The following is a 24,984-nucleotide window of genomic DNA, read 5'->3' on the forward strand; positions in this document are numbered from 1 at the left end:
GCCACCCCAAAATAGCCTAAATGACAAATCTACCATGAACATTATTTGGGAAATTTAATAAGAATGATCAATATTATAAAGATAATTATTAATATCGAGTTGAGAAAAAACAAGCCTGTAAATGTTAACGAGACTGTTCATCTCTGTATGACTGCACATTATAACAGTTTAAAGCAGATTTTCTCTCATACCGAAATAAACTAAAATGATAACTCGAGCAGGCGATGTGTCGGCTTCCGTCAGCTTCGCCCGCATGACGCGACGCGAAGTTTGACGTCAGGAAATATGGCGCTCGTACGGAAAGGTGATGCCGGAGCACCGTATTTACTGCGCTTTTGATTTCTCTATCAACCTACGAGCTTTACAATGCCGGTGAACGAAACATCGTTACATTTAATCGTCGTAGAGAGGTTGCGAACACACGAGAGAGTTTAAACGATGACAAATCGCCGCAAATAAGACGCCCGGAAGCGGTTAGCATTAGCTTAGTTTCACGAACACCACAGGACTGCCGTGTTAGCTAAAGCTGATGACACAACATACGAGAGCCACGAGGCAAAATGCGTCTTTGACAAAACCCATGTAGAAATATAGATGTGTAAAGATATAGACGAACGAGTTCATGCGTCGTTTGCGGTATTTATCAAGGTGTAAAAGCTCTTCGTAGGTGGCTGAGGGTAGCGGATTAGCCGCAGTGTTGAGGATGGCGGCTCTCCGTGGAGGGGTGTGTGTGTGTTTACTGGGATTTGCCACACTCGCACAAACAGCTCCAGTCTCATATGAACACTCAGGTAAGATGACAACGTGTGTCTGCTGCTTTCACTCATGTCGTCTCGCTAGTGAGCTAGTGAGCTGCCTACCTAGACCTGTGTTTGTGTTGACAGGTGCACTGCCTGCCTACCTTGACATGTATTTACAAAAAACATTCACAAGTACAGTTGTAAATACATGAATATAGAAAATCAATCATGGTGCTTTTATTTGCTAATAATGTAAGCAACCACCTTGTGTCCACATCTGTGAAACTGTCATCAAATGACTTCTTATATTACAGCTCTGGATGGGAAGAAATGGCGTGAAATGCGTCACCCCATTGTGTTTATGAGTGACTCTTGAATCATTGGTTTCACCATGCGAGATGCGAAAAGTTACAGGAATGCAAATCATAAACCCAAGCATTTCATTTCTTATCATCAGTGGTAAATGATTTACTCTGTAAAAAGGTCTTTCTTCCGGGTGCTATTCCGGGTGACAGGCTCTTTATACTCATAGTGGATGATAAAGGGATAATCGTCATGTGATGAGCTTTACTGAGGGTCTTGATCATTTAGGGCAGCTTTCAGGGAAGCAGTCCTGACTAATAGTTAGCTTTATGCCAAAGGGAGGGAGTCACGTCTTGGCTTTGGTTTCCTGATCTTGTCTAAAGAATTCACAGTAACCGTTAGCAAGAATAACAATGTGTTTTGGCTTGACCTGCAGCTATCAATACAGACGGGGGCTGTGATTTGCCTTGATGTGGACAGTCATATAGGGGTGTAAATATGATTCTTTATAAATAGATGTGACGCATCATTACATCTCAGGTCCGATTTCATTTATTGCATTATTTTTGAATTATTATTAATAAGTGTTATATTGTTGATGTTGTTATTAAGGATTACAATAGTTAATATGATTTTTAATTTGTTTAATATCTATCAGCAGACTGATGCTTGCATTCTGTTATTGCTAGCACATTTTCAGTGGTCAGTTGTGTAAAGTGCGAGTACATCATTTTTTTATTTCTGGATATTTTCTGTGTTTGTGGCTGCGTTGTTCCACGGCGATGACCTAAATGTTGAATTATAGCTGACTTGACTACGTTTTTAACTTACTCCTTTGATATTAATCCTCAATAACAGACTCAGAAATCAAGGTGACCAAGCCTTCTTTTCAAACGGCCTTTAGTTTGAAAGGTGGTATATAAAGAGGGCATACACACAAAACGTCGATATAATCATCATCATTGTTTATTTTCAGTTGGGCTGCTGCTGTCATACTGGCAATCTAGCACTAGTGCTTAAAGGCAGGGTAGGCAATCCTGTCCAGAAAAGTTTTTTGTCAAGCTCTTAACAACTGATATAGGGTCCAAACACGTTGGGCCAATTACTGTCCTTGGGCAATCGTTATTGTAGTAATGTAATTCACTTTGTACTGTAATGTTTTCTCACCGGTGAATGTGGCTTCACTGGAACCGATCCTACCGCTTCTGGTCTGTGCACGTGCTAATGTTTGGGAGTAGGCGTGGCTTTGGCTGGCGATTCGCTAGTGGGAGGGATCATATGATTGCACTGCTAGCAGCAAACGTTAGCATTTTTCTAGTGATCTACTCTGCCTTTAACCTGACGAACAGTCACTTTATAGCAGTGGTTCTCAAACTGTGGTAGCGTACCACTAGTGGTACTTGAAGAGACACCGGTGGCTCACGACACGACGGAAACCCTATATACTAATTTACATTTCGTATTTTAAATACAATTTTAAATGTTTACTACATGATTGATGAGCCTATGTGCAATTTTAAAATAGTTGTATGAGTTATTGTTTATTTATCATTGGTGGATATAACTGGAATGCAAACACAGAGCGGGAGCAGAGAGATGCTTGCGTCTCTTCTGACTAGCTGCGTGCAAATTAAGTTTTTTATGTATTTCTGCACTTGAGCCGCTGTTTAAAGCTGTTGTTATTGATTTAAAGTGCTACTTCTATCTACACGAGGTTAAATCAATGAAGTGCGTGTGGAAAAGTGTTTGTTGTTCACTATTACTGCTAACTAACTTGAAAAACATGAAAAAAACATAGTTTGAAAACAGCTGGTAATAGTGTATTATTAATAATACATTAGAATTGGAGGACGAGGTGTAAAGATAAAGATTCACAGCTCTACTATTACTAATCAGTGTTACTTGGAACAACATATTTTATTAAAGGTGGAACTTGATCTGAAATGTTTGAGAACCACTGCTTTAGAGGAAACAAGCCCAAATCCTGCCATAGAAATGTTTGAAATTGAAGGTGATTTGGAAGTGGAGTCATGTCTTTCAGATGTCAATCTGGTGTATTTCTGAGCAGTATATGTATACTACAGCACAGCCCTCCTATATGGTAACTAACGGATGTACAACAAATAGTCTGAATTAGTGTAACCTTTAACTGCACAAAGCGATTATAGTTCTTGCAACAAAACAGATTATTCCGAATTGCAGGGACATTGGTTACAGCAGGAGATTTAAAGTCACACACTTGTAAGTGGTGAATTTGTGCTTTGGTTCTTTAAAGAGGATATATTTACAGACGGCCTAGTTTTTCTTATCTTGTTCATTTTCACTTTGTTAAATATGTACCCACATATCGCTTTTCTATCATCTTTGATGGCAGGTATATTTCTATTTTTAGTCAATTTTCCTTCTGTTTGTTTTGTCAACTTTGAACACACACGCCACATTTGGCACTTTTCCACTGCATAGTACTGCACAGTACGGCACTGGGTACAGTACTACCTGATACCTGATAATATATTTTTAGTACCACCTCGTTTGAGGGTCCAAGTGCACTGTACCGATACCAAAATGTGATGCGTTTATACACAATCACTGATTGGGCGAAGAGAATCATTACCGGCGCTTTGGATTTGCAACTCATGAATATGCATTTTAATATGTAATATTGGCATTTCTATATATGCTTTGTGACAGTAAAAAAGAGATTGAGACCCTTAACACAATGCTAAATGCTACATTAGCTTACCCTCGTGCAAACCAAATGATCGTTGTCTGCTCTTTGTTGTTAGATTTCCCAAACTCTCTGGTATTTTAGCAGTATTTTGTTTTGCAGCCATCCGCCATCGATATGCTCCATTATTCCTGTGTTGTGCATATGTTTGTCGCGTTCAATGATGCTACAGCAGTAGTGGTGGCGCAACCATGATGTAACATTTATAATCCCCTTCTAAACATGCTGTGGAAAAGCAAAGCGACCCGAAGTGAAATGAGTTGTGTCGAGTCGTACTAAACCTGGTGGTACCATGCAGTGGAAAAGTGCCAATTGAGAATACAACACTCTCTCCAATTGGGTCATCCCCATCATCTGTGTGTGAGTGAAGTTCACTTCATTATGCAAGAGAACCGAAATAAGAGCTGGCAGCTTGGTGTTTATTGGCCCGAGAAGGAGTTGGAATCATTTCTGCCGCTTGCCAAGTCTTGATATAAAGGTTTGAGTCAGATAAGAAGAACAAACGGGGAGGTGTGCTGTCTGATGCATCAACAGTGACCATCAGTGATGATCAACAGATCCCTCATGCATTTAATCTACACTAATTTAACAATCCCTTGTACAGTTATTTGTGTATTTATAGAAAATATACACTTCAAAATAATGCAAAATGACAAAAGTAATGATTGAAACTGATAATTCAGAAGTTGAAGACTTATTACGGTATTAGGGATGCACTACAATTTTGGCTACTGAATAGTTTGAGGTGAAGGAAGCCTTTTCTGGTTTTGTTTAAAGGAGACAAGGAACAGAAACTCTAACATTTACTGTAATTAATAATATAACTATTATACCATATATTTATATACATACAACACAATGGATTAGTTCCAATTGCATTTCAGTAAAATTGCTATCAAACGCTCTTGGCTTCTAGCCTAAAAGTAATGTTTTTAGTTACTGAGCTGAAGCCCTCTTTTGTTCTCACTTGGTCTCAGGTGATTCGTTGGTGTGTTGGTTCTTACTTGTTTAATTTTCATCTCACATGACCTGATGTTATTGATTTACTCCAAGTCAAGTAATACGTAATGTAATGCTCGCTCATATAGTTGACAATGGCAGTAATCTTAGGCCCGCTTATACAGTTTAACTTTTTTGTCTGGTTTCATTAATGAAGCCATTATAAAACTTCCATCAGTCTTTAGCTTTATTTCTGCATAAATAATTGGAGCGTTGAAGACCCTGGATGTTGGCCTGTCGCGATAGCAGCTTTTTGTTGGCCGATAAGTTTGTACATCGCACAGCATTAGTTTCAGTTTGCCACGCAAACAATCTTTTCCTCGGAGAAAGATATGCCTGTAAGTTTATTACTTATTATCTGTAAGCATTCATATTATGTGTAAACATAATATTGATTCTTGGAAGTTAAACTGTGATGGATATTATATGATAATGAAAGAAAGTCCTATCGCTTCACATGTACATCAATGTGCAGATGGCAGTGCACGCATCTGTATGTATACCAAACAAATGAATGCGTAGTTTGTAATTTCATATCTTGTTTATTGTATGCCAGTTTTACATAAAAACATTCTGGAAAGGATAGCTGTCTAACTTCAGAGTAACGCAGTTGCAAGGACAGTATAGTCCAAGTTAGTTTAGTTGGTGGAGTGATACAAACAGTCAGTTCCCGTGGTGATCCTGGTAAAATATGGCTTTTTGTCCATCAATTAAACTAAAGTACCTCTGACAGACGTGCTGTGTTTTGTTGGCCCTTTTGCAATGTTGCAGTGTATTTTAAAGCACTTTTATGTTCGTTGTTACAAAGCTCGACTATTGCGGATATAAGAGATTTTGGGGTCTTATAAAATATAAATTATTTCTAGTTTATTTTGGGCTTGTCTGTTTTTTCTATGAAGATCTGGCAACACTGTCACTTTAGCGAAGGGCTTGTAAGAGTGGCTAACGTTAGCCCCGTGTCAAATCTGTGGAACCAAAGACTTCTTTCACAGTTGTTTTCCAGCACCTCACAAACAGATGAAAACTGTATATAAATACACTTGCCCAAAACAGCAATGGAATACAATGTACCGTTATCTTTATGGGTTGTGTCCTGTTCGAGAAGTTCCCTCCAAAGGAACAAAAACGCTGTTTGGAATTCGTGTATTCATACAAGTGAACTTTCCTTTCTGTAAGACCTCTCTCGAGCTCCAACTGAGTTTACTCGCTTCATTCGTGCATGAAATTCACTTCACAACAGATGCGAATTCGTGGCATGGGAGGGGCTTCTGCCAGGCAGCTCAAGTCTCGTTGCGAAATGGCTGACATGGATTTTGTGCTTTATGTGCTATGTAGGATGAAAAATGGCGTAGACTCTTTCGGCGCCGTGTCTGGGTCCAACAGATCAGTTCAAATCTTTCAACTCGTCCGTCAAACGCCCGAAACGCTCGATTCGCGCTGTGTAATTCACACCACAGAATGTCTATCACGTCTTTGCATTGACTTAACATGTAAATCACTCGCTTAACGCTTCATTCGAGTCTGGTGTGAAAGCACGGTTAGTTGTCTTGCTGTTTTTGTTACCTCCGTATTTAAAAAGCAGACCTTGTACACACGCTCCCTTGTTTTTATTTACATTTACATTTTATATCGGAGTGGTAGGATTGCGGATTGACACGAAGGTGGATTATTCTTGTTATATTTAATAATACTTTAGATTGGGGATGCACCGATACCAGTATCGGTATCGGGCCCGATGCCAAGCTCATGTACTCGTAAAAATTCCCGATAACAAAGACCGATACCTCAGGTGACGTAACTGACACAGTGACACCAGCCGCAGCAGACACAATAGTGTGTACACACAAAGCACGAATGAAGCGTTAAGATAGAGTGATTTACATGTTAAGTCAATGCAAAGACGCGATAGACCTACTTGCGGTGCGAATTGCACGAATGACGGCAATTACGCGAATGACGAAAAATCTGTCAATATTTAATATGAGTAGGTTTGTTAAAAATAAAGATGCTGATATGTTCATTAGTCTCATTGTGTTGTTCTTAGAAAATTGCCACAAACTAAAATAAACTGTACAACAGGCATTGGTATCGGTATCGGCAATTACCAGGAAAAAAATATCGGTACTCGTACTCCTTAAAAAGTGGTATAGGTGCATCCCTACTTTAGATGCCACCATTATTGACAAATACATTTTTCTTGTGTTAGACGTGGGGTTAACGGAATGAAAAACCATCTATAGACAGTTTAATCTTTACAACATAAACAAACCTTATTGTAGCACTGTACCAGCACTGTAGCCCCTAAATGAAATTTTATGAGCGCAAGCAGAAAATGTAGGGGCACACCTTAAACCAATCTGCAATGCAATTGACATTTATCCCCAAAATAGCTGTATTACTGACAAATACTTTGCAAGTAGTCGAATTTAACATCACCTTCACAAAAGGCAGTGGTATTTAGTTTGATGACTCGTATCTTAAATGTCTTAGAGGTATGTAACTGTTTTCTCTTTCGATAAGCGCAATCAGAATCCAATCGGAACATCAGAATCGATGCCAGCACTTGTCCTATCATTGCTAGTGTTAGGTTGGTGCTGTAACATTTACTATGGCTGGAGATTATAACATGCATCCATGACAGCTAATTGTGCAAGACAAACTACTGTGTTCGCAACACCCCAAACACTCGCACACACCCAGCACGTATATCACATCTCATCTGTTCTCAGATCTGTGTTACCGACCCCTTCCGCCTCCAGTTTTTGTTCCCCTCCGCCAATTATACCGGCTGCTGTTGTGAACCCCGGAGAGCTTTGTTTTGATGAGTGGAATGGAGAGCAGTGTTAATGGTAGTGTGGTGACAGAACAGGTGCTGATACACATCCCCGTCTTTCAACACTGAGACCTAAACTGTTGTCTGAACCGTCCAAAGCCGAATGTTCAACAAGCGCTTTGGCTGAAGGCTGCTGAGAGATGAGAATCCTGTTTTCCTTTAAAGGAAAACAAGTATTATGTTTTTTTTAACTTTTTTATTGACAGTAACAATAACATAACAGGGACATAAACACCAGGAGGAGTTAACAATCAAATATTAAAGTTTTTAGAAAATCGATTAACATTGGGAAAAAGCATCACTTTGAAATCCTTGTTAGTGTGTGCTAAAAAACTTTTTCGTACAAAAGATTTTTGTTTTAATTCAGGTTTATTTATAGAGAAATGTCGCTCGAGAGTAGCTTTACATGAACAGAACAAAAGAGTAAAAGGATGTAATAAAGTTATTAATGTAGAATACACAGTCAAGAATACTATACACTGTATCATTGCAAAAGGTTTTTCGGAGACTACAGGATACACATATGCTCTGAGATAGCATTGTTACTTCATTGTTGTGCAAGCATGATGTGATGGTTGACTGGCTTGGTATTGCTCCACCCTTGTGGTATGATGCTTATGACATTAATGAGCGCTGCAAAAACTCTTTTTTTTCATTCAGCGTGGAAAAACGGTCAGTGTCTCATCTGAGGTTACGCTGCTGGTGGTTTTAGAATGAAAAACAACTTGCTCTAGGAAAAAAATGCTTGGACATAGTGCACACGGCCTTGAACAAGGCTTTTGTTTTGTTTTGTCTGTAAGACTAAGCAGCTCAGTGTCCTAAACACACACATGATTAAGTTGATGTGTGAGAACACTGCTGCTACACAAGGGATTACTAATATATCGTCATCCAACCGGTATATAACACATTAGGTTATAATCAAGTGTTTGTGTGTCCAGGAACGTCTGCTGGAGACGTGGATCTCTCTCTGAGTGTCCCGCTGCTCTTGTCTCTGGCTGTGCTGCTGGCCCTCTGTCTGTTGCTGCTCAACTGTGTTTCCTGCTGCAAAGAGCAAGAGATCAACTTTAAGGTGAAGTCTATACGGTTTATAATTTAAGAGCGTTTCTTCATTGCAAGTAGTATCCGAAATCTCAATTGTTTATGTTGTATAGGAGTTTGAAGACCACTTTGAGGATGAGGTTGATTTCACGCCCCCAGCAGAGGACACGCCCTCTATGCAGTCACCTGCGGAGGTTTACACTCTGGCTGTTCCACCTGTTCCCCTCCCTGGACCCCCTCACCTCCAGCTGCCCCGTGTTGCAGGTCAGAAACATCACAGCTGCTTCCTGTCGCTCACCGTATAAATATAAATCTGCTCGTCTCTTGTTGCTCTAACTACGCCAAAAACTGACTGGGTCACAAGCACCTGGGAAACATGATAAATACGTGTCATGAAATGCAATAAAAACACATAATGGTGCATAATAACGATAACACAAGTAGATATAATTATTAATGATCCAAAGGTTTTACTCTATATCTTGTGTTGTGTTAAATTCAACTTTAAATGAACCTAAATATCCATTTATTTTCTCACAACATGAGCAGGTGAATTGCCGTCATCTTACTACCAATAGAGTACCTCAGAGATGCTGTATTTTTGTAGTCTAACCCGGTGTCATGACAAAGCAAGTCTCTTCTCGAGCCTTTTATATAACGTGAAGCTTATATGCGCATATGTTATTTGTAAACATGTCATTTTAATTATTTTATATTACCCGGTGTATTAAGCTCGCTAGAAGCTAACGCAGCTTCGGTTAGCCATACAACAACATATCGAGATAACAACTTATCAGGCATTACAACTACCTACTAGATTTGGTCCTAATCCGTCACAATTTACACGGGGGCCCAATTTTTCATGACACCGGAAGTAAGCGTCGGATTGGTTCCCTCCACCGAAAGCCTGTGCATCTTTCCCATAGACCTTTGGAAGATCACAACAATAAGATCTGTGATTAACTAAGGTTTATGTTGTTTTTTAAACATTTTTTCTATCAAGATCATCTTTAAACATTAACACACCAAATTTTAAAGCTGAAATACAATCAGCAGAAGTAAAAAGTAAACCAGAGGCTATAAACAGACCACACCAAGGTCGCTTGATATCAACTTCACCACCACCAAGCAGCCGACAACTTTTTCAGACTTTATTTAAAATGTGTTCCCTGGTAAGTAATTCCTCCGTGAATGAATCCCCAACAGTGATTTAAGACATTTTTGCCCACGTTGCATTATTTGTGCGATTTATATGCCAAATTTCGTCTAACGTACCCACCAAAGGATGTAGTTGCTTTTAGCATCCAATAAAATGCGATTATAACTGGTGTGTTTTATGTCATAGATTTTCTTAACCACAGAGCTTAGTCAATTTACCAAAAACCCATAAAAAATAACTTAGACTTGGTGCTAAAATGCTAACTCGCTTCTGGGGTTTGCATACAAAAATGTATCATCTCTGAGGTACTCTATATGGCAACATGATGGACGTCCCTGTTATGATGTCATTAGCAATCCAGTTCTTTATTATAGATCAGTGGCTTCTCACATAAAGAATTGATATGGTTTCAGACGTCAGAATTTGTCTTAAATGGAAAAGTCGTGTAGAAAAGTCAATGTTTTAAAGTAAAAGACTGTATTATGCTGTTTGAAGCGACCAATGACTGTGTGGTCTGGCACGTTTTACAGGCAGTAAACACTGCGTCGTATTAAACCAGCTCGAATTGACTGGCCATAAGCACACAGCGTTGAATAGCCACTGGACAAATTAGTTTTGAGTGCTTTGAAAATGCAGGGATATTTCTAAAGGTAGTGAAGTATTGTACTGAAACAAAGGTTTGACTTACATAACCTTTTAAGGAGTCATACATTTTCTATGGGCATTGTTGTTCCTCTGCATTTTTATAGCAAGCACTATATTCATACTAACTAAAGCTTTACAGTGTGTTTCATTTTGTATTTGGTGTTTATTTGCCTTGGCTTTTGTATGCATTAATCCAGTCTGATGTTTGCTCTTGCAGACGTCTCATCGGGTCCACCCGTGGCGCGACACTCTCTCAGCTACATTCAGGAGATCGGGAGCGGCTGGTTCGGAAAGGTAAGCCTGTGTTTCTGTTTCACACCAAAAGTGTGAAAGCGTACTGATAGACTAATATGGCAGTCGCTCAATTGCATCATGTGAAAGCAGAGCTCTGACCTCTCTGTGAAGTGTTTGTTAGGGACAAATATACAGTTACTCCCGAGGATTCATCTGAAAATCGTAGCTATTGTTCTTGTTGGTACTTGCTCTCGTGTCCTTGCCGACGGCCGTGGTCCTCAGGGGTCGGGTTTTGACGTGTACAAGGGAGCGTAATGTGGCACTCCAGCTGCCCTTATGCTGCCGGTGTGTGGATGTGTTTACGAAGATTAGGACTTAAGGGAAAACTTGTTTCCTGGTTCTTTTTCCTGCCCGGCTGAGCCATGGGAACATCCTCATCGGAGCCACCTGTCGCGTTGTGTTTAGGCCTTGTTTTTCAGGACTTTGTATCCATCTGAATCGCTTTTCAGCATTGGTCAAGTGTTGTGTTCTTTGTTTACCCGATCTGTTTGTCTGTCTGACAGGTTCTGCTCAGCGAGATCTATGCTGAACCTGGATTCGCCCGAGTGATTGTCAAAGAGCTGAAGGCCAGCGCCAGCTCCAAAGAGCAGAATGAGTTCCTTCAGCAGGGAGACCCATTCAGGTAAATACTTAAATAACGTGATTGGTTTTAAGGTTTTATCATGGTAGATTTAAGACTTATAAGCTTATACTTGTTCTTGGAGTAACATTTTAGAGATTTAGGGCCTGTCCAAATACCGTCACCTCTGATCTTGGCAACTTGAAAGCATGCTTTCCTGTAGCTCAGTGGTAGGAATGTGGTGCTAACAACGCCAAGGTTGTGGGTTCAATCCCAGGGGATTGCACATACTTAGAAACAAATGTATAGGATAATGCAATGTAAGTTGCTTTGGATAAAAGCATCTGCTAAATGTAAATGCCCATGCAACACCCATTGAAACATACAGGAAATACATTGTGCAATTGGACAAAAGGTCAAGTTGAAAGTGTCGGTATTTGGACGGGTGCTTAGTTTGTGGACTTTATTATGTGGTCATTGACATCGTTTGTGTGTTCACAGGGTTCTTCAGCATCCTAATATATTGCAGTGTCTTGGTCAGTGTGTAGAGGCCATCCCTTTCCTACTCGTGTTTGAGAACTGTGAACTGGTAAGTTCAATTTGTGCCATTAGGCTTCTAAAAGCACAAAAAAAATCGCAGTCTTTTAATCACAAACAAGAAAATAGACCCTCAGAGTGGATGCTAAAAACCTTGTCTTTCCCTGAAAGCTTAGTGTGTGTTGCCATCAAATGAAAATACATTTTCATTTGAAAAGTATCGAATCACTAACATGTATATGCATATTTAGAGAGAAGTACTCAAATGAATAGTATTGAAAGATTTTCCTATCATTAAACACTCGCCTGCAACGAACACTCGCAAGGCATCAAATGCCACCCTTCTAAGCGGCTGAATCGGATCCTGGGATCTTGTTGTTTTTGTTTCACGGCCATGTCCGGCATGTCAAATCGGTATGATACAAGTCTGATGAAAGCACAGATAGCCCACCACACCTCACTGCTGCATTTGTTCCCAGAGCTTCAATTAGTCAGGCGTTCGTCATAAGGGATCGAGTCGCTGTCTGCCCTTTGATTTTCTTTCTGTTTTTCTTGATCTATTTCTGGAGCGCTGCTTGTGCCTGACAAGGATACGAGCGGCATAACAGTCTGCAGTAGGTTGCTCTCCAGTTCCCTCATATCCCAATAAAGCAACAGGATTCTTTTACTAACACCGTCACTCTCACATCTCGCTGCGTTGGTGCATTTTATCAGCATGCTGCAAACGTTACTGCGAGGAAGAGGGCACTCTAAAAATGCTGGGTTATTTTCAACCCAGCCTTGGGTCAAAAAGGGCGAAGCCAGCCGTTGGGTTGAGATTTAACCTGTGATGGTTTGTTTCAACCCAAAATGATGATTTTGTTTAAACTATTGCTGGGTCAAATATAACATTTTCAGGATGAACACGTTTGAAGCTTTCTTTTGATTTCCCTTTAAATTCACATATCGAGAGCTATAAGTCATTCTAATAATATTTCTTGACATCTCTATAATTCATATGTTTGTGTACATGTGTGTTGTAACAAGTCTCAAAGTGCAAAGTGAAACAAAAACGGCCGGTGTGTTATTTCTTTCCAAACTGTAAATATACATAAAAGAAAAGGATGATGAAGCATGATAGTAAACAGAGGTTGGAGTTTGTGCTGATGTAGACCCTGCTCGTGCTCAGTAATGAGTTTGTTGTATGTTAATCCCACAGCGCTAGTGAGTACGAACACACTGCACACCTGACCAGTTGTTAATAACAATGCCTGTGGTCTGTGGAGTCCTCTGGGCCCGAGCAGGTGGATGGCTTCGAGCCATACCGCCCGTCTCCAGAGAGCGTGAGCTCACCGTAGCCCGCTGTTGCATAATGCAGTCTGGGCCTTTCCTTAGTCTGTGATACTGCAAGACAAGTGCTCTTTCTGTGTACTATGCATAGGGCACTCTAGAAAAAAGTATGTTTAGGGGACAAAATACAAAGTATATAACAGACCTTAATACAAAGTACACCGTCCACATCTGACGCTACAACACGACTCGCATATTGACGCTCGGTCAGCGCCCCCTCAGCGTCACTTTTGATCGCACAGGGTATCCCTTTGCTGTCGTTTTTCAACGAGTGGGGAACTGCGTTGTTGTCGCTAAATGCTCCAGAACGAGACACCAAACCATTTCTCAGCCATATAAAACACAACACGCGAATAAAAGTACAGTCTCAGGTATTTATTGCACAAACTGACCAAAAGCAGTGTAAAAGTATTACAAATAACTTTGTCGCAACCAATTTTGCAACGAAGCAGTACGATAACTATGTAGAAGCCGGGACAGTGAATGCACCGGTACATTAGCTAGATGCAGTTGACTGCGGGAGCTGCTTCACGTTCAAAGACAACGAAGTGATGAGACACGGTACAGCCAATGGCATTGACGTGGCGTATTTCTTCTTCTCGCAGCAATATTTGAACTTCTTTTGTTCGCCGGATCTGAGATTTATGGTGCATCTGTTCCTCCAACAAATCGATCGTTTCGCGTTGGTATCATTTGAAAATCTGTATTTTTGAACAACATTGTGACTGTTTGTATCTTGTCTTTTATATTACGATAAATAAACTGTTATATTACATGCAAAGTTTTTTCATGTCCGTTAAAAAGTAATGCTGACCGAGTGTCAATATGTGACTAGTCGGGAGTGATAATGTGCTGGATGTTAATCAGAATTTTTCAGAATTTTGCTGACACAAAATAAGAAATAATGACAATAACAAGACATACGCTAGTATGCAGTAGTCTAGTGGTCAGCACTAATAAAAGCTTCTGTGCAGGAAGAAATGGCATGGCCATCTAGATTTTGGTTTTTGTATCATTTATTTTATATAAAAAGGCATCGCGTGTCATGCTTGAGTGTAGTAGGCTGCTTGTGTATGACGGGTAACCAGTGGTAACCCTGACACAGTGCATATTAGACAGAAATATAGCTGCGGGGAGCAACTGGAGCTGGTTTACAGAATGCCAGTTGCTCCTGGAGTGAATGACAGTCTCTTCTGTAAGGGCTGTCTTCAGGGAGAGACCACCAGTGTGTGTGTGTGTGTGTGTGAAGGCAAAACATATCTGTAATATAAAGTTACATTTAAATGCTGGAAAGACGAACTACACAAACGTATATGTCAAATGTTTAAGCAAAAACCTTTGTGATGAAAGTGACTATTAATGTGTATTGTATGTGTATGTGATTAAGCTTCGTTGAAATAATGTGACTACGAAAATGTTTACGGTTATTCTTTTCATTTTATTTAGACAAAATAGAGTTTTTCTTTTGATTTGGTGGGTAAAATATGACCTGTGTGTGTTTCATGAGACTTTCTTCATATGCTACCAATAGCTTTTATAAAGCAAGAAGATTATTCAAACGTGGCAGTTTATCCACACCGGGAGATTATTGTTTAATGAAATGATGATTCAATTGACTAATTGTGTCTTTATTTTTAAGTACTGAAGCTCTGATAGGTTGCAGCATCAGGCACACTTTCGTTTAGTACACATTTGTATAGGAGACATTGCAAGGGTCTGTAATAATGGAGGATAGTTAATCGTGTCAGTTCTAACGTGTTTATGAAACGCAGAATCATTTCCCCTTACATGTCATTTTACTAGAAGTGAATAATGTGTCTGGCAGTGGTTAACTCTAGTGGTTTGTCCAGAGGGAATGCTTTGCCGTGTGTCGCTAGGAGTCACAGATATCCAGATCCTCTGAGACCCGGCGTGAACGCTCCCTCTGAGACTTGTGTAATAAACCTCAGCCGTTGAGCGAGTGCTCTTGAAACCCTTGAAAAGGTCGAACAATCAACCTACTGATTTTGAACATTTTATGCATACATTTTTCTTTCCATTTTGTTATTAAAATGTTTTAAAGCTTTCCTGTAGCTTAGTTGTTAGAACATGAAGTTAGCAACGCCAAGGTCATGTGTTCGATCCCAAGGATACTCGGAAACAAATGTATAGTATAATATAGTCGCTTTGGACAAATACGTCTTCCAAATGCATGAATGTAAATTTGTTTAATGCACCGCTAACATAATGGAAAATACACCACATTATGTCTCCGAATGCCTTTTCCCATTATTTTCTTTAGGCAGAGCTGTACGGTTTTCTGTTTCGAGCGGTTGAATTTACCCAGCCCTCCTGTTCAAGCTGGTCTCAAACAGGGCAACTTTGCTGCAGTCTGTGGGTCTAGAAACCCAACACAGCCAGCCCTGGTCTGCGTGTCTGACCTCTGCTTTTTTATTTTTAAATTGATGTGACGCAGCATATAGTAGTCTCTATTAAACAGCCTTTCCCTTATTTGGTCGAGTCCCTGGGTGACAGTAAAGGTTCTGTATACAGAGAGAGTACCGCCCCCCTGTGGCCACCTCTGTGTGCATACAGCCTCAAAAACTCCATCGTTGTTTTAATCTAAACGCAGTGTGTTTTCAATGATAAACATGTTTCGCCAAATTGTGTAGTCTTTATTCTGTGATTCACTGTGGCTTGAATACACGTCTGTGTTTTGCTGTTGTGCAGGGTGATCTGAAGAGTTGCGTGTCTCAACATGATTGGCTGTACAGGAACGGAGAACTCCTGCAGCTGCAGAAAATGGCCTGCGAGATCGCCGCTGGGGTCACCCACATGCACAAACACAACTTCCTGCACAGGTGAGCCCTCCAAACTTTTCATTTTCCATTCTGTTCACCGTGTGGCTTTGACACTTCATGCAAATAAACACGGTTAAAGCCGAAGTGCCGCCCGCCTGTGCCCACTGCAGCCTGCACGTGTGAGCACCTTTGTTCAGCTTTCCTCTCTGCCACTGGCTCGCTTGCCTCTTTCTTTTTTCCAAAAAAGGCCACGAGTGTGAGAACGGCAACGTTGCACTTTCCTTCTCACCCTTCCAGTCTTATGGAGCTAGGCTGGTTTATGTCGAGTGTCTTGCCATGCCGAGCTCGCCCTTACCCTCCCGCGCACTCCGAATATGCCGAAAGGTGTCCGATTGCACAGCAACCCTGGATTATGAGGGGTTGGCTGTCCTCCGCCGCTGGGATATGATGATTCTGCGGTTTGAGCGTAAGACGATCCTCGCGCGGAGGGGGGGGGGGGGGGGGGGTTCATCCGAGCTACAACTCCAAAGAATGCATGGAGATTCCGTGCCGTCGTGAAAATCGTTTGGCTCTTGGATTATTGCCTTTAAAGTTGATTTATTGCGAAACCTTGTTTGCCACTCCCACAATAACAATCTGTTTACATGAGTGTCATTGAGGAAAGGAAATATGCCCTTTTAGTAGTGCAGACAGTTTTTTGCTTTTATTTGGTTCATTTTAGGTCTGACAGAAAGTGACAATAACGTAAACATAGTATAAATAATCTACAAACATGTAGCAGAATTTTTTTAACATCTTTATTAAATTCTCTTGCCCCTCACCCATATATCCCTAATTTTCTTGGGTGTCACCAAGAAGTGCCTTCAATAGATCAAGTGTCTGTTGATTTAAAAACAAAATATGCTCAATGATATGGAAAATACCACAGAATGTCAATCTTTATATTATTAAGTTGTAATAAAAGTCAACAGGCTTATACATTTTCTCCAGGTGGTTTATCTTTGCAGAGCTTGGGTTGTTCCTCTTAGAGTATTCCCACATGCAGCGTCCCCATGTTTCTCCTCCTCGCTTGCAGATTTTCCATTTATGGCCAAAACTTGAGCTCCCCTCCTCCGTGACCCACCAACAGTACTGTATTTGCCCCCTTTTGCCAGGGGCTGGGCGCAGGGTCTCAGATGTCTGTCCATTTATCTTGAGGTGGTTTTATTGAGCATGACCGTAGACCTCTTGTGTGCAAACAGCTCTGGTGTCAGCGATGTCCCGGGAGAGGGTGTAAGAGAGACAAGCTCTGAAAAGAGTGGCAAAGCTGAAACCAGAGCTCGGTCTGAATGACACACCAGATGTCCTGTCGTCTCACATCCTGCCCCAGTGGGCATTTAGTTCCTCTCTGGGAACAATATCCTGATGCTGTGGGAGTGTGTCTGGGAAACGTTTGGCATCAAAGATTTTGTTGTTGGGGTGAGCTGAAGCCACACGCACACATCTGCTCATCTGTTCACACAGTAACCGCAACACAAAACACACTCGCTCAATCACCAATAAATAATGTGTCAGCGGGCATTTATGCTGCTTGGATGCTAATGTAAGTGATGACATCTTTATTATGAGTCTGTAGATAATCGGTCGCATCAAGCATTTATGTTTGAACTATAAGAGTGGTTCTTAAACTGCGGTAAAAGTACCACTAGTGGTACTTCAAGAGACCCGCGGTGGTTCGTGACCACGACAGGAAAAGAAATTCTCTTTCAAATACAATTTTAAATCTTTAGTACATGATAGATAAAAACAGAAAATATCTCATAGAGCCTATGTGCAATTTAATAGGCTTATAGTTGTATGAATGATCATTTATTTACAGTGGATGTAACTCGGGCGCGTGACGGGCAGTTCAAAGACAACGGGAGCAGACAGACGTTTATGAATCCCTCACTCACTCACTCACTCACTCACTCACTCACTCTCTCTCTCTTCAGATGAGCTGTGTGTAAATTAAGCTTCTTATGTATTTCTAAATACATAAGAGCGCTCTAAAGCGCTACTAACACTACATATTAGTCAGCGGTCACTGGTTTAGTCAGAATCTAACGTGCTGCTTCTATCTGTCGCTTACTCAACAAAGCGTTTCTCACACTTTGCGAGACAGTACTGGTGACGTTTTTTTCACTGAACGAAACCGAAGGTTCATCCTAAAAGTTGGTGGAATTGTTGCTATGCGCGGTTTCCAGAAAAAAAAGTCCGGGCCACCAAAGTTCACGTAATGATTGTGAAACACTGGAGAGGAACAATATCATTAAAACATGAAAGTTTCAGAGGTGTAGTTGATACTTCACATTTAAATACATTATGGGTGGTTTCAACCAATAAGGATTAAGCTTAAATTCGATCAAATCAATGTTTATTTGAATAATTCTGTTTCACCAAACAGTAAACCTTGTTTAAAAGTAATCAGGTTTATATTTAAACTATCATTTAATTTTACAATAAACCTAGATTAACTTTAATCCTGTTGCTCCATTATATTAAATTTGTGATTCCCGTACCATGCTCTTCTCTCTTAATCCGTGTTGGTGCAACCCATCCATATTTTCATATTTTGGTTCCATTTTTCTTTCAGTGATTTGGCTTTGAGAAACTGCTATCTCACGACAGACATGACTGTCAAAGTGGGAGACTATGGGATCGGCCCTTCAAGTTTTAAGGTACATTCTACAACATACTACTAGACAAAAGCATCATTTAGTTTAAGTATTGATGTGTAGCATTAATGAGGTAAATAAGTAAGATTCAGCTGTTCAGGACATGGCAATTGTTTCACATAGAGAATATTTATAGCCCCTGGTCTGGGAAATCATTTTTTTTAAACTGAATCACATTGCATTAAAGATAGATTTAACAAACCCTTGGATGGATTTTGTTTTCCGCAGGAGGATTACATCACCACAGAAGATGACCAATGCGTGGCTCTGCGATGGCTTGCCCCTGAGCTGATTGGTGAGCTTCATGGAGGCCTGATTACATCAGAACAGACTAAACCCAGCAATGTTTGGTAGGTATCTGAAGAGCTTTTAAAATGGGTCAAATAATCAGTCAAACTCGAAGATTAGGAAGTGTGCACATCTACATATCCGTAACCTTTAGATTTGTGTTTTCAGGGCATTGGGAGTAACATTATGGGAGCTGTTTGAGAGTGGGAAGCAGCCTTATCCTCACCTGTCAGATAGAGAAGTGCTCCACCATGTGCTCAAAGATCAACAAGTCAGACTTCTCAAGCCACAGCTGGATTTACCCTACTCAGAAAGATGGTTAGTCCTTCATAGGGGACATCCATGTTTTAATACAAGATCTGTTTTGCTTGTCAAACAGTTTAACTGTGCACTCTGATCTACAGGTATGAGGTCCTGCGGTTTTGCTGGCTGCCTCTAGATAAGAGAGCCACTGCTGAAGAGGTCCACCGTCTGCTCACTTACCTCCGTATGCAGGGCCAAAAAGACGTGGAGGATGACTTCGAGCAGCGCTGGAGCTCTCTCAAACCCAATCCCACCACTCGACAAGCCACCATCAGTCACTCCTCCTTCCCCATCCTGGAGCAGTTTGATGACGGCCGAGAACCAGATGAGGTGCTCACGGTCACCGAAACAAGCCGAGGGCTGAGTTTCGAATACGTGTGGGAGGCGGCCAAGCTCGACCATTACGAAAGTCACAGTCGGTCCTCCATGGACTCCACTATGAATTATCACAGCATGTTCTTTCCAGTGCCACAGCAGGATATTCAGGCTCACTTCCCTGACACTGAAGCTAAAGTCCCAGGGACGTTGCCAGTGTTTGATCCACATAAAGCGTCCTCTGGAAATGAGTACTTTATAAAGTTAGAGGAAGTGGACGAGAGCGACGTTGGGATGGATGAAAGTCAAGGTGCTGAGGGTACAAACCCATTAGAGCAGCAACAGTACATGGTCTTACGGGATTTCAGGCTGGATGAGTCCAGCACAGATGCAGATTTCTTCCATCAAAGCATTGACTCAAAAGACTCTTACCTTCAGGATAGCCACATTTGGTCCTCAAGCGAACATGAAAGCCCTTACCATACAAACATTTTCGGTGAGGGTGATTCGAAATTGGAAGATTCTCATTCATTCAGGGGAGGTTTTATGGAGATGAAGACGGATCCTGAGGGTGAAACAAACGGTACAGAGGCGAGCGATACATTTCACAATTCTTTTTTAGGGTTTGGACCAGAGGCCATTCATCTCGAGGTGTCTGATCAAGAGAGTGCAGATGTGATGAAGCTTCTTGACACTGACAAACTAACAGAAAACTTTTTGTTCCTCAAAGATAACAGTTTGTTAAAGGACAAATCCGCTTCGTCTCTGCCCGGGCCCATGATAGAGACCCATGTCTCAGATAGCGTAAACCTTACAGGTGAGTCTTTGAAATCTGCGGAGAATTGTATGCAGCTTAAAGATGAATTCTTGGACTTAGTCAACCCAATTCTAGAGGATTTTCTGTCGCCTTTGAAAGAAAACGAATCAACGGTGCCTTTAGACATATTCACAACAGGAGAAACCTGTAGCAACCAGCTGCCACATACAAATGGCTCTTTGCTTACTCCAAATGCTGGGACTTTTACTTCTTCCGAGTCTACCTCTGAGAGTGTCGAGGTCATAGTTGACAGTCCATCCGACAGTCATCAATCCCTTGAAAGTGCCACTACAGTTACTTTGTGCATAGATGCCAAACCTCCCAGCCTTGAAGAATTTTTTGAAACCTCTAAGGAGAATGGACAGGATTTCGGAATCAGCGAGTTGACTCAGCTTAGCTTTGCTGCTACGGAAAGTAGCCTCACTGGTCAAAGTAATGACTCAATGAGTGATATCATAATGGAACTGGACAGGACGATGAGCAAGGATATTCCACCATCAGAATCCATCTATCAAGATGAAACTTTACTGACCAACCGTGAAACTCAGGACATGTCCTCAGTGTTTGTGTCCGAATTGTCTCTCGACCAATTAAGTCAGGACAGCCTGCTGGAGGATAGCACCTTATCCACTCTTCCAACCATTGAAAACTCGGCCGAAACACCTGATTCGTTGGATTGTTTGGACATTCATAGAGACGTTGAGCAATCCTTGGCAACTCCTGTTAATAAGCTTCAACCCCCGTACAAAGCCGCCGACAGTGGGTATGAAACGGAAAATTTGGAATCACCCGAGTGGAACTCTCAGACTGGTGTGAGGGATTTGTCTGAAGAGAGTTCAATAGGGGTTGCTGTGGAACCTACAGCACTGGTACCTCCAGAAATTGTCGTGTCTGAGGTGGATAGTGTACCTGATGTTCAGGTTAATGGTGATGACCAGCAACAGCCTGGTGACGTGCCCTTGAGTGGAAACTACAGGGACTCTGCTTACTTTTCAGACAACGAAGAACTCGATAGGAAAAGCGATGACGTCAATGGAAGTGCTCCAGCAGATGAAGCTCTTGTTATCGAGGAGCATTCTGTGTCCGAGACTTCAGTTGAATCTGCAGGCCCTACTCCAGAATCAGCAAACGGTGATGCACACAGGACTCCTCTTCCCGAGTTGGTTCTCAGCACCGAGGAGGACTCGAGCCAGGATAAACAAGTGTGTGGCTCTGAGTTCCCTGATCTTCTGTCAGACCAAACTCGTTTCCTTCAAGACCCAGAACATGCAGCGACGTCCTCTACCTCAACGCAGCCCTCCACAGATCTCCGGGTCCATGCAAAACTAACAAGAACCTATGCTGGAGAGGGAACGAAGAAGAAGGAGCCGGATATGGAGGGGAGGTATCTAGGCAAACTCGATGGATCCTCGCTGGAATATGGGCCAGAGGATGGGATGGACGCAGATGAAGAAGATGAGAACAGTGATGAATCTGATGACGACGTGCGTGCCTACCGGTTGAACAGTTCCAGCTCGGAGTGTAGCGAGGACGATGTCGTGCACCCAGTACCTGTTATTATTTCGGACGACAATAGTTCCCTCAACCTCAAAAGCTTGCTGAAGCCCAAATCTTCCCAGAATAATAAAGCATCAACAGAAGAGGGCGGTGACAGACGTGAAGTTTCTTTCTTCGATGATGTTACGGTCTACCTCTTCGACCAGGTCTGAAATTTTCCTCTGATATTTTCTAAACTAAGAATTTCATATTTTTTTAAACACCTCGATGTGTATTGGGAGAGTCTGTTTTTTAAGAATCCTTGCATTTATTCAAACAGGAAACCCCAACGAAGGAACTTGGCGAACATGCCCTTGAGCCCAGTTGCCAAGTATCTGATTTCAGCAGTCCAATGGCTTCTTCCAGCTACCTTAATAGATTTACAAACTCTGAGAGCTCTACAGATGAAGAAGGTGAGACGTTCTGAAATTGTATTATGCAATCAGTCAAGGTATTTCATTTTGTTCATTTTAGTCCAATGGGTTGTACCAAATTTGGGATGCTGTTTAGTCTAAAACCCATGATTATTGTGTTAATGGAATTTGGTTTAAGGTACTATTAAACTTCTAACACCTGTCCTCTCTATAACACGTCTTCAAAATCGCCCCCAAATAACTGTGTTTAAACTAAACTGACTTTAAACCTGTGTGACAGGTGGTGCATTTGAGTGGGATGATGACTTCCCATCTCCAGAGCCCAATTTCCTCTCAAAGTCAACCAGTGATCATTCCGTCAGTCAGACAAGCGCGTCCTCTGCTGCTTCTAAGTATTTTTCTCCACCACCTGTGAACCGGACCCTGGAACAGAGCTGGAACAGCCCGTCCAACTACTCCCGCTTCTCCATCTCCCCAGCCAGCATGGCTAGCTTCTCCCTTACCCACCTCACAGACTCAGACATTGAACAAGGAGGTGAGTCAAACATAGCAAGACATAAGCAAACGCTTCACACGAAATAAAACCAGACCTCTAGAACTGCATGTCTGCTCTTATCTTTTCTAGGAAGCGGTGAAGATGGAGAAAAAGATTAGATACATTTACATGTTGAAGAAAAAGACAAGTGGTTTGAAGGCTTTTGAGGAGTATTTATTTGAGAAAACGAAGGGATGGCACAGACTGAGCTGTCCGGTGTCCACGGCCGCTTCCTTTAATCAGCAGATGAGTTCCAGCGAAGTAATTTGCAATGGTTTTCATCTGAGCTGTTGGGAGGAACATTGCTTAACACGCTACCTAAGGGTCCTGCCTCACTTTTGTTGTTTGTAATTGTGCGCTGATCTCCTCGCTGTTCATTTTAGTTGTAAGCAATGGAGCTGAAGTTCAGGGTTCAACCGGAGGACCCTCTCTTAAATGCAACAGAGCCCAAGATACTTTCCTTTTACTTTAACACACTGGATTTTAAATTTTTTAAGTGAGATCTGGTGTGACGCTTATTTATATGATCACGTGATGGTTAAGAGATCAAATAGAAGCAACAGTCATGTCAGTATGGCTCTCCATGGATATGTTTGTACAGTGTTTGCATCACATTTACCCAAACAACAACATGCATAGTTTCAATGTTTCAATGTTTTCTATAAAATGTAGAAGTCAGCATGTGGGCAGCTGAGGATTTGGGAGATTACACGCTAAGAAGTCTTAAAGCGAGCAGCTTTTTTCCTCATGGCAGTTTATTTATAAAGATTCGTTTTATGTGAAGAACAGCACATCGGAGCGTTCATGTGATGCATGGTCTGCTTGTGTGGTGAATGGATCATCATCACAGTGCCTGTAAGAGCCGCTGATCAAGATCACATTAGGACACCCAATCCTCCCATTAGCAAAGATTCAGACCTCTCCTCCGAATCCTCTCTGAACTTCAGGTGTGTGTCTGAAAGATTTAGTACAAGGGTAAATCTCACGAATTTCAGTGTAGTAAAAGAAATTGAACTTCGCATGAAAACAACGAATTAGAATTTTTGCTATGTGATTTAATTTTCATGACTTTATCATTACTGTAATATAAAAACAAATAATGATACAGAAAAGTGTTTGTACATTATGGGACTGAAATACAGAAATCATGTTTATGTGAAATATATTTTTATTTAGTCGTATATTTAAATACGACCCAAATCTTTCATAATAAGAAAAGCTAGCAGAAATGTAAAGGATCCAAAGGGGACGGCTGCTTGTAGCGTTACTTCGAAAAACCACTAAAAGAAAAAGAAAACTCTTTAAATTCCCGATTTCAAAATGAGATGGGAAATCTTTTTTCAGTCAACCTCAAAGGTAATATTTTCTATGTCATGTGATTCGTATTTGCCAATCTGCTCGGATGCTTTTTTGGTTTGATAATAGCAAAGATGAAAAGATAAAAACCAATGTACATAGACACGATCAAATCACGAGAAAACAGCAGATTCTGCAAGAATAACTTTTGATACCACTGGATGTTTTCTGGATTGGATTATGAAGAACACTGATTTTGGTGCAACAGCAGATTGTATTGTGTAACGTGCGAGACTGGTGTTTATTTCTGGAATGATGGGATACATTAAGCTGTATGTTTTAGAGGAGTTGACGATATGTATTACCAGCACGCAATTTCACTTCAGTCTGACATTTTATGGAAGTAAATTTGTTGGTTTTATTTGACAGTATATTTTGCTTAATCTTGCACATCTTTAAAGTGTAACTCAATGTTGAATTGTACCGATGTATATAAATGTTTAATTATCGTCTGTAAATTAAGAACGACGTAAGACGTACAGGTGCGAGGGTTCATTTTGTAATTTAAAGCTAAAACGAGACATATCATGGGTGTGAGATGATTGAAATAAATGGGGAAATGCAGGTCATCATGTCCTTATAATTTGTACATTTTAAAAATGGTGATATTTTTACTTCATATTGATGATGATCATGCTTTGTGCCATTGAAGGAATGGTTTATAATGAATTACCCTGTTTATTATGGAATTAAATGAAAATCAACTTCTATGTTTCCTTGTATTCATTCATTTCTACACTGTTAAAAATGACATTTTCCATTATTTTACGGACATTTCCGTTAATGCTAAAATGCTATTTCATGCAGTGCAAGATGT

The 24,984-nt window shown here is 41.0% G+C and overlaps 1 protein-coding gene across 1 annotated transcript; it reads left to right on the plus strand.

The window, feature by feature from the left end:
- The first annotated feature begins 265 nt into the window (after positions 1–265).
- lmtk2 (lemur tyrosine kinase 2) lies at positions 266–24,887 on the plus strand. Its single transcript, XM_079457385.1, has 14 exons — positions 266–791; positions 8,545–8,675; positions 8,758–8,908; positions 10,666–10,742; positions 11,246–11,364; positions 11,803–11,890; positions 15,877–16,007; positions 18,562–18,646; positions 18,872–18,993; positions 19,100–19,249; positions 19,336–22,069; positions 22,183–22,315; positions 22,557–22,811; positions 22,902–24,887. Exons 1-14 carry the CDS (start codon positions 704–706, stop codon positions 22,928–22,930), a joined length of 4,293 nt encoding a protein of 1,430 aa, XP_079313511.1. The 5' UTR covers positions 266–703; the 3' UTR covers positions 22,931–24,887.
- Positions 24,888–24,984: the final 97 nt, after the last annotated feature.

Source organism: Barbatula barbatula, assembly GCF_947034865.1.
Source record: "Barbatula barbatula genome assembly, chromosome: 5".
Taxonomy (NCBI): domain Eukaryota; kingdom Metazoa; phylum Chordata; class Actinopteri; order Cypriniformes; family Nemacheilidae; genus Barbatula; species Barbatula barbatula.